The sequence below is a fragment of the Corapipo altera genome, unplaced genomic scaffold (genome assembly GCF_003945725.1).
Source record: "Corapipo altera isolate COAL_440 unplaced genomic scaffold, ASM394572v1 1b, whole genome shotgun sequence".
In the NCBI taxonomy this organism is placed as follows: Eukaryota; Metazoa; Chordata; class Aves; order Passeriformes; family Pipridae; genus Corapipo; species Corapipo altera.
The window spans coordinates 10,758,152-10,772,925 of NW_020884881.1; the positions used below are offsets into that span (position 1 = coordinate 10,758,152).

At 39.0% G+C, this 14,774-nt stretch overlaps 2 protein-coding genes across 2 annotated transcripts in view; one reads left to right on the forward strand and one right to left on the reverse strand.

The window, feature by feature from the left end:
- Positions 1–87: 87 nt before the first annotated feature.
- On the reverse strand, positions 88–8,565 carry ARMC10 (armadillo repeat containing 10). Its single transcript, XM_027639826.1, has 6 exons — positions 8,436–8,565; positions 7,006–7,151; positions 5,734–5,868; positions 4,249–4,425; positions 3,148–3,219; positions 88–1,943 (listed from the first exon to the last, which is right to left on the reverse strand). The coding sequence occupies exons 1-6, from the start codon at positions 8,563–8,565 to the stop codon at positions 1,689–1,691; spliced, it is 915 nt and encodes a 304-aa protein (XP_027495627.1). The 3' UTR covers positions 88–1,688.
- A 108-nt stretch (positions 8,566–8,673) lies between these two features.
- The window catches only part of FBXL13 (F-box and leucine rich repeat protein 13), a 60,213-nt gene continuing 54,112 nt past the window's right edge, over positions 8,674–14,774 (forward strand). Inside the window, 2 exon segments of the mRNA XM_027639994.1 lie at positions 8,674–8,912; positions 12,439–12,594. Coding sequence (XP_027495795.1) covers positions 8,674–8,912; positions 12,439–12,594 — 395 coding nt within the window.

A 14,774-nucleotide genomic window follows, 5' to 3' on the forward strand; every position in this document is an offset into this window, starting at 1 on the left:
AGGTAGAATGGTGACTGTTACGTTTTGCTTGGTGCTGATAAGATTCCATCCAGGGTGTGGGGTAGGGAATAAAAAAATTAGATATCCTTGCATGAAGGCACTTTGGAGAGTCTTGCATGATTTTAGAATATCTCAACAGCATTGTTCTATGAAGAAAGCGTTTAAAAATAGGTCTTTCTAGACCAGAAAAAGACAACTGAGACAACACTGTAACAACTTTTCATGTATTTTTAGAAAATGTCACTTGTTTCTGTCAGCTGTCAAAGCAAAGGATAAAAGGTCAACTCTATCAACAAGATATTTAAAAAACTTCTTTTTAGGTTGGACAACATGAAAAGGGACATCTAGACATCTCTGTTGCTCAGCTAAAGTAAACATATATATCAGCTATGCCTAGAACAGTCTAGTCTTACGGTCTCATCAGGAGAGGAGAGTGGGATTGGTAAATTCTTAGTGTCTGGCCTAGCTTTTATTTTTCTTTGTTAAATTCAGCAGCAGAACACATTAAGTCTACAAAAAGTGGCAAAACATTAAGTGATTGTAATGTAACTTGCTTATTAAAAACTGTACAGTGTTTTAGGAGCAGTGGGAAGGAGAAAGGGAAGTTCACTGTCAGTGCAGCATTGTCAAAGTTCTGACTGGGAACCATGCCAACTTCTATTTCTGCCTTGACTGTATTCCTGGTGAGTTAAAACTACCTCTGTGGTTAAATTAGATACATGTAGCTTTACCCCTGTATTGATCAGGGCATACATATGTTGCAGTTTCAAGGTCATCTTTTTCTTGCAGTTTTAGCTAATTGCAAAGTCACCTTCTGAAAATAACATCTATTGCATTACAGAAAGAGAAGATAGGAATGTTTTATTAAGAGCAGAGTGGGTATATTGAGTTAGAAAGATGAAGCACCTGGTAACAGTTTAGGTGATACAGTTCTCTTAAAAATGGTACAAAGTGGAAAACTGATGCTTGTTTTACTTTCTCTATAATACAAGTGTTAGGAAGTTTTTTAGCAGTCTGGTTTGAGAAGTCTTTTCCAGTATGTTTTCTGTTCATCAATGATACTCCATTCAGGTTCTTTTACAGTGATGTTTGTATGTATTCCACTTCATTTTGAATTAATGCTCGATTGATGACTTAAACTTTATGGAGGCTAATTCAGCAGAAGCGCTTATTCCAACGATGTTCCAGTTGCAGCAAAAAGGAGTACAGTTCTCCAAGGAAAGCAGGCTCAAGGGCTGCTACAGAATAGGAAGCTTTTGTAAAAATGTGTATGATACTGCTCTCGTAGACTTTTTTATAAAGATGAGAATACTAACTTGCAGTTGCAGATAATGTTTGACTCTCAATAAAATATTTTTAAAAATATGCCTGCTTTCCTTAAAGTGACGATTTTAAAGCAAAATAAAATCCTTCCAATTTTTGTTCAAGTGTAGAAACTTTGCACAGTTGTGGTTAACTGCACTGTAGTTAATTAAGCTATTGCTTTTCTCTTGCTTGTAAAAAAAAATCTGTTATGTTCTCTATATTAAATACTCTTTTGCAGTAACTGATTTGTGCCTAGTAATACGGTATTATTCAGGGTTTATTTGTCATTGTTGTTTTATTGTTTGCTTGTTGCAGGTTTTTTTAGCATAGCATTCCCAAGATTAAATATTTTCATCAGGTCAGTCTGTTTTTAGAAAACAACACTATTGTGTTAATATTCTCACAACTTGTTCTTTCACTTCTATATCGGGGTGATGCAGCAAAAACGCCAGTTTCTGAGCAAATGGGGCAGAGTCCCTGCAGAGTGTAAAGAAAATTGAGTCTTCACTGTATTGGTCCTCAGTTATGGTGCCATCTTCATTGTTCATGTTCTTTTTCAAGTTTGCTGCAAATGCCAGGGCTCTGAGCAGAATATCTCGGTTTATATAGTTGTCAAAAAGTAATAGCAATGATGGCACCTAGGACATTCAAGAAATATTCCATACTTAATCACCAGCAGTAAGTACATGTAACCAAATCTAACTTTAGAAAATGAAAAAAAAATTTGCACCTAAACCAGAAACTGTATGAAATCCCAGAACTTTGTATGTTGTGAAAGCATGTCAGAAACTTGCACAGTATGCACATAGTTCCTCTTTAGAAAAGACTGGCTTGTGCATCAACATCCTAATAAATACTTTGTATTTTCAGTCTCCAAAATGTGGCTGGCTGGAAAATTCTCTTTTGGAAGAGAGGGTCTGCTTGCCTTCTCAGTAATGTTGATTTTGCTCTCTGCAGTGATCTGAATATTTTTATGTTAGCATTTCTAATAAACGAGAAAAGGATGCACTTTTAACAGAACTGAATATTTAGCTACCCTGATCTTGTTTGGATAATGAAAAGACAGTAATATCTAGACTAGCTCTGCTGATGGCAGATAGCTCACAAATAAAGGCCACTGCATATGTTAAGAAAGTTACTTTGGGGAGGAGGATGCAGCACCATTCCAACTCTGACTCTTTGTTTTGGTGTGAGGGAATGAAACAAACCTGTGTGCCAAGGCCAGCACAGCAAATGTCCCAAAGTTCTCCATTAAGATGTAAGTAGATGCACAGGGAAAGTTCACTTAGAGACAATAACTTTATGACTGCATTTGAGTAAAGGGGTGGGGATTTCAGTGGAATTTGGTTGGTTTTGGTACAGTATATTGGCTGTAGAAACACCTATTGAGAAGGATCATTTACACTACTGGTTCTATTTGATGTCTGCTCCTGGTCTTCAATCTATATACTGACTGTGTGCCTGGAAAGGAGGTTTTGGGTTCCTTATACATATTACAAACTGAAGTTCTTGGTACTACCCCTTTGGTGGAAAGGCTGCTGCATGTTATCATTATCAGGAATGGTGCACCAGAAGTACAACCCACTGTCTCCAAGGCTGTAGGGCACTGTGCCTGTCCCTCTGCACGTACAGCATCTGTATTCCATTACCCTCTGGAAGAAAGGCAGCCTGTGAAAGAATGTGCACTGCTAACTACTGCTTTTAACCAAGTACTGCCTAGAATTTTACTCTGGAATTGCATATATATTTCTAATACATTAAAATTCTTCTAGTGCATGCACATATCTAAACAGGTACACGTGTATATATTCTAAAAATAAAATGAAGCAGCAAGAACCTTACCTGAGCTCTGAGAAGATGTCTTGTTATGGCTGGGTTTGCAGATAAGTTCACAAGTACTTTCAAAACTTGAATCTGAAATGAGAAGCATACAAGTTCATTACAAGCTCCAAAACAGTAAGTACAGCAGTAATAGGCATCAATAATGTCAGTGTTGACTTGTACAGGAAAAAGTAGAATGGGTCAACTAACACCTTGAGTTGTGCACTTCTTTGATACAGGGCAAAACCAAGGTATAGACCTGTTAGAAGCAAATTCAGTTCGACTTTTAACATCAAAATAAGGAAAGATCTATAGACAACTCCCAGTAGGCAAACTGCAGAATATTTTTAAAATACAGAGAGGATGGTTAAGTGCTATATTTAAAATTATAAGAAGCATATACAAATGTACCTTTGTACTTTCTTGGACCTTGTGACACTAGTCTTTAAACTAAACACTGGGGAAAGGCCAAGTTCCTTATTATACTTAAGTAAAATAGGTGTGCTGTGTTTAGTGGAAATCTGAGTTTCGGAAAACTGGCTTTGATCTGAGGGAGCAACCACATACACTGATGGTACCATAACATCTTGAATAAATGCTGTTTGGTCCCTGACTGAAGCTCGTTTCAATATTACAGTAATTCACAAGTAAGCACGATTTCCCACTGCAGTCATGAGGGTTGCAAGAGGTGTAATAGGCATAAGGGAACAGAAGTCTATAACTTAGGATCACTGCTCAGCATGTTTCCCTAGAGATTCATGCATCAGTGAACCCTTTCACATGCAGATTCTCTTTGCTCTGTGGTGCAGTAGCAATGTTTAGAGCAGGAGAGAATTCTGGAGTTGTTATAGCAAAGGCACAGGACATCCTGCACTGCTTTAGTTGAGCTCAAGCCCAATGGTTCCACTACCAAGATTCCCTTCCCTCCCCCCTTTTTGAATTTATATTGTGGAAGTAATACAGATCCATATTTTAGTGCACAAAATCTGTATCTGCTATCATTCATGAATATTTGGTTTTGTTTTTTCTTAGCACAGTCTCAACTCTTTTACAAAAACAGTAAAAAAGGAGGCAAGTAAAGCAGCTTCATAAATGGCTTGTAACAATAACACCTCTCAGTACCTGCGTCCTTTCAGTTCCTTCTGAAAGCAAATGAAGAAAGCATGGAATTGAGTTTATCATCTTTTGATGGTAGTCATTGGTAACAGATATATTTGTCAACAGCCTGAGTCCAGCTAGCTGCAGATCAGAGTTGAGGGGAGCTGACTCAACGATCCTACAAACTTGTGTAATATATACCTGGGGAAAAGGGGGAGGAGATGCAGAAAAGACAGTTTTTGATACAAGCATATTTTCTGTTCACAAACAGTATCTGTGGCCTAGCTACAGTTGCATAAATACCTCCTGAAATTGCTGGCTGAATACATAGCATGGTGAAGGATCTTGGAAACAAGTAGTTTTTAGGTTTAAATACATTCAAACATTCTGTTGGCACGACAGAAGCAGACAGAGCCCACTAACCTTTCTGAAGCATAAATTGCTCTGAAAACCTAAATTGCTTTCACTCCATCTCAGAAGTGGCACAGCTGCTTTAAAGAGTTATTTTAAAAAAATCACTTATAGCGACTAATATCTTCAATGTTGAGAACAAGCTAAGGACAAGCCTTGGAATGAAATCCTTTCTTCCAATCATGTGGCTCATTTACTGGAGCACTCTGTAGGAACAGTGATGACAACTGACATTAACAACTATTTTTACTAAATTTTCTTTTGGATGACAATATACAATAAATCTCGGAGTCCTAACTAAGAAAAAAGTTACTTTGCCTTTACCAAAGGAGTTATTTTCTACCTATACAAATATTGACAAGCACTATGTCTATAAAATGTATGTAATAAAAGTTGTCCATTGCTAAAGATCCTGCAAACTACCACATACAATCACTCTGCCTTTTTATCAAGCTACTGAAAAAAAACCAGTGAAAGTCTTCAAATCTGCCTCAGCTCTCTGCCTGGACGCTTCTTGATCTATTGATTAATCTGATAATGACAAAAAGTAGGGTTTTTTTCTTGATGCTTAGTCCCTTTATTTCCACGGCATCCACTGTATTTACCAGTGGAACTTGGCATTCATGTATACACACTGTTCTTTAAAGATGAAAGTATCACCTGAAAAATTGGTCTCACACAAACCCAGGGGCTCAATTACTGTTTCCTTCTCCCTTGCCTGAGTCCTGCCAAGTTCAGTCTGCAATCCATTGTATTAAACAACCACTGCTGCTGTTCTTGGGATGTTTGGAAATTATCTTGCCTCACATAATTCCACTATAAACTTAGCAGCACAATCTCTGTTTAATAACATTTGGTGAAAGCTGAACACAAGCTGCCTAGTTTCCTGTCTTTTAAAATAAAAGTAAGTGCCAGTGAAGGAATTAATTTCCAAGTTATCTTTTCACTCTTGGGATGCACAGATCATCCAATCTGCTGACTCATATGCCTCTCATCAAAACATTTTAGCATCCTGGCTTGTCTTTAACAAACATGCTGAAAGTCCTGTACTATCTCCTGTGCCTTAGTTACTTTGGTTTTTCCTTTTAAGAAACTTACCTGTATCTTTTCCTGATTTTTAATATTCATACTCAAATTATTAAGCGCATTTAGTGCTTTTTCTTTAACTTTGGGAACGCAATCAGAGAGCATCCCTCCAATAACAGAAAGGCCATCCAAACTTCGGATTATATCCTGAAATATAAAAGAGATTTAATACAGTTTTTAAAACTTTAAATTAAATGTTGAAGGCTTTTCTCAAAGTTTCCATTTTAACAAAAATTGTATGTGTGAATGAAGACTTCCAGAACAGACTGGTGGTCTGTTTAAAGAGAGATGGTTGACAGATACTGTTTTATTGCCTCCCCTGAAATTAAGAATGGTCCTGCTTAGGGACAAAGTATTATTTGATGTTACTAGACAATGGCACAATGCCTTTACTTTTAAAATCTGGCCTGCAAAGCATGCTTAAAGCATTTTAGATTATAAAGAATCAAAGAAAGTTATTGCATAATGACTTTATAGAACAGCTGAGCCAGGTCACAGTACCTAAAAGTCTTGACTGAAGATGCAGCTTCATATTATGATAGAAGTTCTGAAACTTTTTCCTTTCCATTACACTTGATTTGATTACTGTTTTAATCTTTCTCACTTAGACTCTAACTGTCACTGAAAAAAAATATACTGTTTTCAAGAAAATGAAGAATGGGCCAATGGGCCTTGGGCTTCAGTTACAATCTGTTTTATCATATTTATATTAAGAAAATAGTTTTAGAAGCCAAAATAGACATCTGTCATAAGTACCATACAAAATAAAAAATAAGAGTGGGACCTTGGAGGTTAAACTTTTACAAAGACATGAAAATCTGCATCCAGCTCAAAGTTTTTCTGCATCCTAGGTCCAATTGATTGGAAGATACCTGGATAGTTGGAAAATTACTAATATATAAACAGCATAAAACTTTGTGAGAATAAAAAATTAGTTTATCTCAGTAAATTGCAGATGTGAAACTGAAAGCGCTTAACCTCCAATTCAACCCTTTCACTAACATTACATAACTGTAAGCAAAAAAAAAAAGTATATTTACAGCACTTTCAAATAGAGAACTCTGTAAGGACTTTAGGTTGTCCAAACATTACGCTTTGATGAATTCTGTGAAGCTGGTAAATTATATTATTTGGGCTAGCAGAAATTAAGGCATAGACATAAAATGGATTTTAGAGCACAAGCTATCGTAGCTTTCTGTCCTGTGTCACTTCAGCAAAACAGCACCTCTCATCTGCCAGACTGGCTGGCATTGGACATGTTGTTTTCTACAGAACAATACTTACTTGATTTACAGAGAAGGCAGCACTGTTGCTGAGAGTGATTAAAGCTTGCTCTTGAACTAATGGATCATCTGTGGCCTGGAGCAAATGAATCAGTTTCTGTAGAGCATCTGCATCCATGCCATGGGTTGACACTGGAGGACTGCTGCCTGTCAGTGTTCAAAAATTAAATACTTGATACCAAGTTTGAGACATTTCACTTAGTTACCCTTAGCGTTTTTTACAAAGCTGAAATTTAGCTCTCAGTTGCAGGACACATTGTTCTAGGTTTGATTGTACCCAAGCAGAATGTCATGGTAAAAAGACTGTGTTTTACAACAGCAAGCTTTCCATCCTTTTTCACTGAGTCCTCTAATTACCTCTTTTCAAAGTAGAGAATAAAAGGAACGCACAATTAGAGCCTGAGGTACGTTACTCTCTGGTTAATGAACAGCAGACCTCCCATTACAAAATTACTAAGAATATTCACCAAACGTGTTTGGGTTTTTGTTTTCCTAGTGGCTTATGAAATGAAATGTGGAAATCTGTCTGGGCACTGTAGGAAAACAACACTTCTGATTTGCAGACTACTACTTCCAGAAATTATAATAATGATAATTTTGCTTGCACCCTAGGTCCTTTGACAAAGTAACAGCCGCAATGTTAAGAATACTGCTGGTCATGGCATCACTTAAACAACTGAGGAAGGCTGTTTCTGAGTCAGGAAGATGTTATGGAGCACCTGGCTTTCATAAAAGGGTGACACAAATGCCATCAAAGGCCATTTTCACTCAGTAGGAGGCAGAACTATTTAGCTAAGCTGAAGAGCCTGGAGACCCGATCTATGACTGCTGGACTAGTCATAGCTGGCTTGAGATGACTCCTGAGAAGCTAACCGGTCCTTCAAATTCCACAGATCTGCTGCCACCATCTCACCAGGCAAACACCACAGTATTCTTTGGGGGTTAAAAAAAAAAAAAAGATGTCAGAGTTTAATGATGGTAATCCAAGAGCTCACTTCAAAAACAAGATCGGTTTTCACCCTCATCCTCGTCTAAACACTTTAACTTTGAATTATAGGGGGAACACAAATAACTTTAATAACATAACAGCAAATCAGCCCATTAAGTAAATACAGTGATCAGACGCACGCTTTAGGGGACTTGAAAAACAAACAAACAAACAAACAAAAACCAACACAAATTAGACTTTTCTAAAAATAAGCTACGCTCCAGAGTCCTCCGAAGCGCCGCACTGCTCTCGCAGGGCCGGCGAGCAGCACTGAGGCACCGCCTCCCGCAGGGCGCGGATCCGCCCCGAGCAGCGGCCGCGGGCTGGGAACCCCCCGGGCTGGGAACCCCCCGGGCCCGCGGAGCCTCCGCCGCCGTCACCGCACACCGCGGGGGGGGGGACACCGCCTGCCCTGCCCCTCCCTACCCTGCCCTGCCCCTCACCTGCCGGCGGCCCCCGCCCGGGCCCCGCCCGCCGCCCGCCCGCCGTCAGCCGCCACAGGCAGTAGCAGGCGCCGGCCCCGAGCAGCGCGGCCGCCGCCGCCCTCAGCGCCGCGCCCCGCGGCTCCCCCATCGCCCCGGCCGCGGCTGCGCCGCCCGCGGAAGACACCGCCCCATCCGGCGCCGCTCCGCCGGCGATGTGCCCCGGATCTGCCCTTCTCTTCCCCGGGCGGCCGGGGGGATGCTGAGCCGGCAGCTCTGCGTGCGGGACGCGGGGGAGGCTCGGCCTTCACAACTCTGCGATGCAGTTTTTGTTTCAGAATCACCCGCGCCCCCAGGCCGGCCCGAGGCAAGGGCGGTCCTGCACCATGGCAGCCCCCGCGGGGGCACATCGTCCCTAGAGGTGGGGCAGTCAGCGCCCTCCGCCGCCTCTGGACCCCACCACCCGCTGTTTGTCCAGCCTGGTCCCCCATGGAGCCGGTGGGGCCACAAACTCCCCCGGTAGCATCCGTGGGAGGGAGGCGCCCGCCCCGCCGTCCCCATGGAAGGTCCCCTTGGCCCCTCAGCAGAACCCTCGTTGTGCCCCTGAGCGCTGGCCAGGGCATCTCACACCCCTTAACACCGCCCTCTGCTGGCCTAGGGCGTGTTTTTGTTCTGCTGCTTTTGTCAGTAGCCTGCCTCGAACAATTTATGAGAACTTTAAAAATAGAAACAAGATGGAGCAAGGCCGTTCTGCTTTTTAGTATGTGTTTAAACGTATTAAACGAGGATTGAAATTAAGGCAAACCCAGTGAACTGCATTGGCACCTTCCTTGATACGCTTGAGTTCTTCAGTGTTAATTACAGAATCACCTCTAGGTTTCAAACAGATAATTCCCTCCTTTTTGAGTGCTGTGGGTGCACTTGTGGTTGTTTGATGGCCTGTCAAAGATAAAGGTGGGGCTGGACCATGCTTCAGGTACCGGTGGATTAGGTATTTTTGTTGGCATAGGAGTAAATAACCTTCCATGAAATGTTAGAAACTGGCACAACATGAAGGACTGTGGGGGAAACAGAGTTGATGGGTTTGCCCTTGGGATTCTTAACGTGATTCTCTGTATTCTGTTGGTTTCCTCCTCGTTTGACACGTTCATCTCTGCCTGTTTCCAAATCTGCAGCAGCTGTTTTTCGGTTTCCTTCAAACAAAGAAAAGCACAATGCACAAGTACAAGATTAAGAGACATCCTGATACTTTTAAGTTACCAAAATAGACCTCATTTGCAAGCAGCTATTACAGCCAAGATTTCCATGGAAACGTTAATAAAGAAATCTTGAGCCAATTAGAATAATTAGAGAGCAGAACTACCATGCAGACCGAGTTCCTTTCCCGAGAGTCTGTCTCTAGATAATTCTTTGTTTTTTAAGCACAGAAAAACAAAATATATGTCTGCATGAGGTGTAGTTCTTGATTCAGCACTTCAAAAATAGCTCATGTCTACCTTTCCAAGCAAAGGTTATAGCTAGTATAGCTATATACAGCATTATAGCTGTTACAGGTATACGCAGCATTATAGCAGCAGTGGCATTAAGTTAATGAACTAAAAATGAAAGAGTTAAGGATAAGATTTAAGTGAGATTCTTAAAAGAAAGAACCAGTTAAAAATTACCCTGTGTAAGCTTTTTTTATCTTTTTTTTTTTCTTCTTTCTTAGAGGTTGGTGCTTGCTGATATCCAGCCATGTTTCTGGTTTAATTTTATTATATTTTAATTTCTTTAGGAAGTTACAGTATGCATGGTATGAAGATAAATGAGATGATACTGGTCCTTGTATTAAGGAACATCAAAGCCAAGATAAGACCTTTGAACATTTATACACATATTCTCAAAATTAAGGATATGGAGTTCTACAATGGCCATTTGCTTAACTCTTTTTATGAGGAGGTTGTGGTTTGGACATGGTCCAAACACAATTGGAGTCCAAGTAATCTTGTCCAAATAATTTAGGATTCCCTACTGCATCTGAGCATTTCCTTCCTGCCTTTCAGTTCTCCTCCAAAGTTACTTTTAAACAGTATTCATTAAAAGTCAGGCAAACTGTAATCCTGCAAACACTCTGTGTAAGATAACCTTCACTGTTGTAAGTAGATGTATTCTTAAAATGTTGGAATTAAATATGGATGCAGAGTTTTTTATTTTCTGCTGTGTGATCCAAATTAATTTTGCCATGAAGTGTGTAAATGGCTAAAGTGGTAGGAAGAAGAATGGGTGAGAAATATTGATGATGGACTCCTTCACATTGTTGAGAACCTTGTAGAAGTCTGATAGAAATAGCCAGACTTGTACAGGCATAATTGTTTGGCATAATGGATATAGTTGTTTAAAATTTTACGTGTTGTCCAAGCAACACTGAAGAGTATCTGAATGAGGATTGCAAGACCAGGTGTTAAAATTCCTTCCTTAATCAAGTAATTAACATTCTAAAATGTTAAACAGAGGAATTGCAATCCAGTATATGGCTGTATAGTTTGGATTTCTTGTGTTGGAAACCTTTCAGAACATCAAAAGGAGAAGAAGTTGTCTGTGTTTGTTTGAAAAAGGAGGAAACTAAAGGCAAAAAAACCTTGAATAAAAAAATGGCATAGGTATGGCAGACACATCGTGGCTTAATCCAGCAGAGGGAGTAGCTGACCTACACTGGGATTGGCTTTGGGAAATCTGTCTACAGGAAAGTTTGTAATGAAAGCCATTTAGCTGTCCATTATTTAAAAAGATATTACATGTCAAGAAGTACAATGATAAGGGATGGATTTATAATATTTTCTTAATGTAGTCAACCATCAAGATATACCTTGCAAATTAAGTTTTTGTTGAGAACATTGAAGACATGCTAAAGCTGGAATCAGTGTGTTGGTTAGTACTGTAAATATTCAAGGTGTCTGAACTGAAGACAGTGGCCTTTCACTTTGTCTGTGCACAAATGAATAATTTGCTTCACCTTTTCATATTGGTCTTAACTTCGGTGCATAGAATCATAGAATGGTTTGGGTTGGAAGAAACCTTCAAAGATCATCTAGTCCAACCACCTCGCTGTGGGCAGGAACACCTTTCACTCCATCAGTTTGCTCAAAGTCCCATCCAGCCTGATTTTGAACACTTCCAGTAGTGGGGCATCCACAACTTCTGTCCTCCCACCATGCTTCCTGGAAAGGATTCAAGCACATGCTCCAAATTAATTTAGTAATAGCAAGAGGCCATGTCTTGAAAGGGAAGTAGTATTGCAAGTCATGTTTTGAAATTTTTACCAGGCACAAGAACTTCCAGCTTACAGTTTCCTTTAAATATTCACTTAAATAACTGCAGTTCGTTCATATACTTTAAGCAATCAATATACTTTGGGTTTTCTTGCTGTATGTGAGCTTGAAGTCCAAAAGTAAATGATCCATGTTCTTTAGCTGAAGACAGCTAAAGGACAAATGAGAAAAATGGTTCGTTGGTTATTTTCCATTGTTACTAAAAGATAATGCAAAGTTGTATGGTAACCCTGAAAAGCAAATATTTTTTAAGCTGCATTTTGTTTTCAATGCTGGTTCAATTTTTACCCAGCTTCCCATTCAACATACTCTTTACTACACAGTATTAAACTTGTATTAAATTCTAGTTTTCATTAAGTAAATAAAATTATCTAATCTATATATTTTTTCTTTAGTGCATGTTAAAAGCAATGAAATTCTTAGTAGGAATTGTTAAAGAAATGCCACATATTTTTTTACTATCCTAAAACCAGTGCTTTGAAGTCTAGCAATTGAAATATGATACATGCAATATTACCTTTAAAAATTGAATGAAAGGGAAGGCAAGTGATAAAAAGAAATGCCTCTATTTTGCAGTATTTTAAAAGATGCTGGTAAATTTCTGCTTATTTTAACTAGTTTCATAACTAGATGCTACTTTGCTGTTAATACGAAGGTATTAATTTGCAGTTTCTTTTTGCAGGTGCTGCTTTGTGATGTATTTGTTGCACATCCAGAAGATCCACTTACATTTTTAGAAGAAAAAGAAAAAAGCCAAAGTGGAAGATGGCTCTAGCATAAGACCATTATTATGTCCAAATATTAAGAGTTATTATGCAGCAGTGAAACATGTGGGTGCAGATTCACAAGGAAAAAAAGACACATAAGTCTATGTAGCTGCTCTGCATAACAAAAAAAACATATTATACAATAGAAAATTATGATGTATAAATTAAGTATGCTTGGTCCAATAAGATGAGATGGCATCAATTAATTTTAAAATGCAGAATCAAACCATCAATTACTATAATAGATAATAAGCCTAATGGGTCAGAAGAACTCACATTGCTAATAAAGAGCAAATGAATTTTTAGGATACAGAGGGTTAGGAACTGGTATCACCAGAAGACAACAGCAATAGTGCAGGGGTTTGGGGAGGGGTGCATGGAAGCACTCAGGGCTGGGGAGAGCCTTCTGTAGGGTCTCCTTCAGGACACACAAAAAGGGAACAGGCTGAGCCAGCTGTGCTGAAAGTATTTTTGCAAGTATTTTGTCTCTGTGTGATAAATCATGCAAGTTAATACATTTGTGGGCTGGAAGCTAGGTCTGTGGTACTTTGAGGCAAGCTAGAAAAAAATGGCTTTATTTATGTGTAAAGTACAGAGGGAACAAAAATTATTACAGAAAAACAGAAAGCCTAATGAAATGCTTCCATTTTGAATTTGAAAAGATTGCAGCTCCCTTGATCCAGAGAGAATTATGAATCTGTGTGGCTGTCACCTGATTTCTTTTTCTTGAGCTGTCACTAATTTATTCAATATGGGAATTGCAGAAAGAGCTCTCCTGTTTAGAAGACTGACCAGAGGTTTGCTCTAGCTGAGCACCTAACCATCTGCTGCAGAAAGGCAGAGCTCTTTCTCTTACTTTTTCTCTTCCTTTCTCTCTTCGTTTTGCTCTTCCTTTCTCTCTTCCTTTCTCTCCCTCTGTGAATCTTAATGTTCTCTTTTTGGTGAATCCAGTATGTAGATACAGTCTCTTTCCACAGGGGATTGTTACTGGGTGTTTTCTCCTCCAGGCCAAATCTGTGTTTGCTCTGAGCAAGACTGTGGAAAATAAAGCATGCCTGGACTTCTCAAAGTTCTAGAACCTATGATAGGGATCTTTTAGCGTCTCTGGCAGTGTGGATTGTATTTCATGGTTGTTCATTTCAAATTCACAGGGTATTTAGTAAATATAATTATTAGTATGCTATCATTTATTGCAGCTTTCTGTTCTTCTCTTGTGCAGAAAAATATCTACCAGTTTGTATTTACAGCTGGACAAGATCTGTCCTCAGGGCCAGCTGGAAACCATTTGCTTTGGAAATTATAGTTTCCTAAAAAAGTCACTAGTACCACAGTACTCTGATGTTGAGTTATTGACAGAAAATGATTGCTGTGTATTAGAGGTGGCTGCTGTGGTCTTGACACTGAGTTTTAAATTAGGTTTAGTTTTGAAGTTTAGGAAATAATCCACATGTCCAAATTAAACAGACTTTTGTTAGAGAAGTCTGTGATGGATCGAACTATAATGATCATGGATGAAGGGATGTACAGGAAGAATTTGCTATTGAAGAGGACCTACACATTTCTGCATCTTAAAAAGTCTTTGTAAGTCCCCAACTGCATTCTGAACCACCTAAATATCTTTAAAATTAGTATGGCTATAACAAGCTCCCAAGATTCCAGAATAAGAACATAAACCTAGAAAACCTGATTTTTTAAGTTGTTTTGAGTAGTTTATATGAAATGAACAGAGACAGCTTATTGGACAGTAGCATATTTTGGGAGCAGGCAAATTACCTGAATGTATTACCCGTGTGCTTAAATGCTAGTGGGAAAAGACACATTATCAGCTATTTCCCTACCTGATTTTTCCTTTTCTAGCTAATGAATTATGGCCTTTCAATATTTTCTATAGGTTGAAGCAGAAAATCGTTTTAAATCTCAGTAGAATACTCTTGATTTGTGCATGTTTCGTTTAATTGAGCTCGATCTCTGTGATAGGAGTGGGTTCTAGTTGATGATGTTTTTCAGTTCAGTTCATTTCAGTAGAACTGCACAGAATATAAATCAGAATAAAAAGTTTCTCTTAAAGAACACCCCTTTTTGATTCTAACAATTTTTAGTGACTCATTTACTATGAAGTATGTTTTGGTATAACCAATGTAATCTACACTTCAGTAATCCATGCACTCTACACTTAGGCAGGTAGTCACTCTCTCTTTGCTTCTTAGCTATCTTGATTTCCAGAAGTGAAACAAAATTAGCAATTATTTCTTTACTTTTAGAAAGGCTTCATGTATATTGTCTCT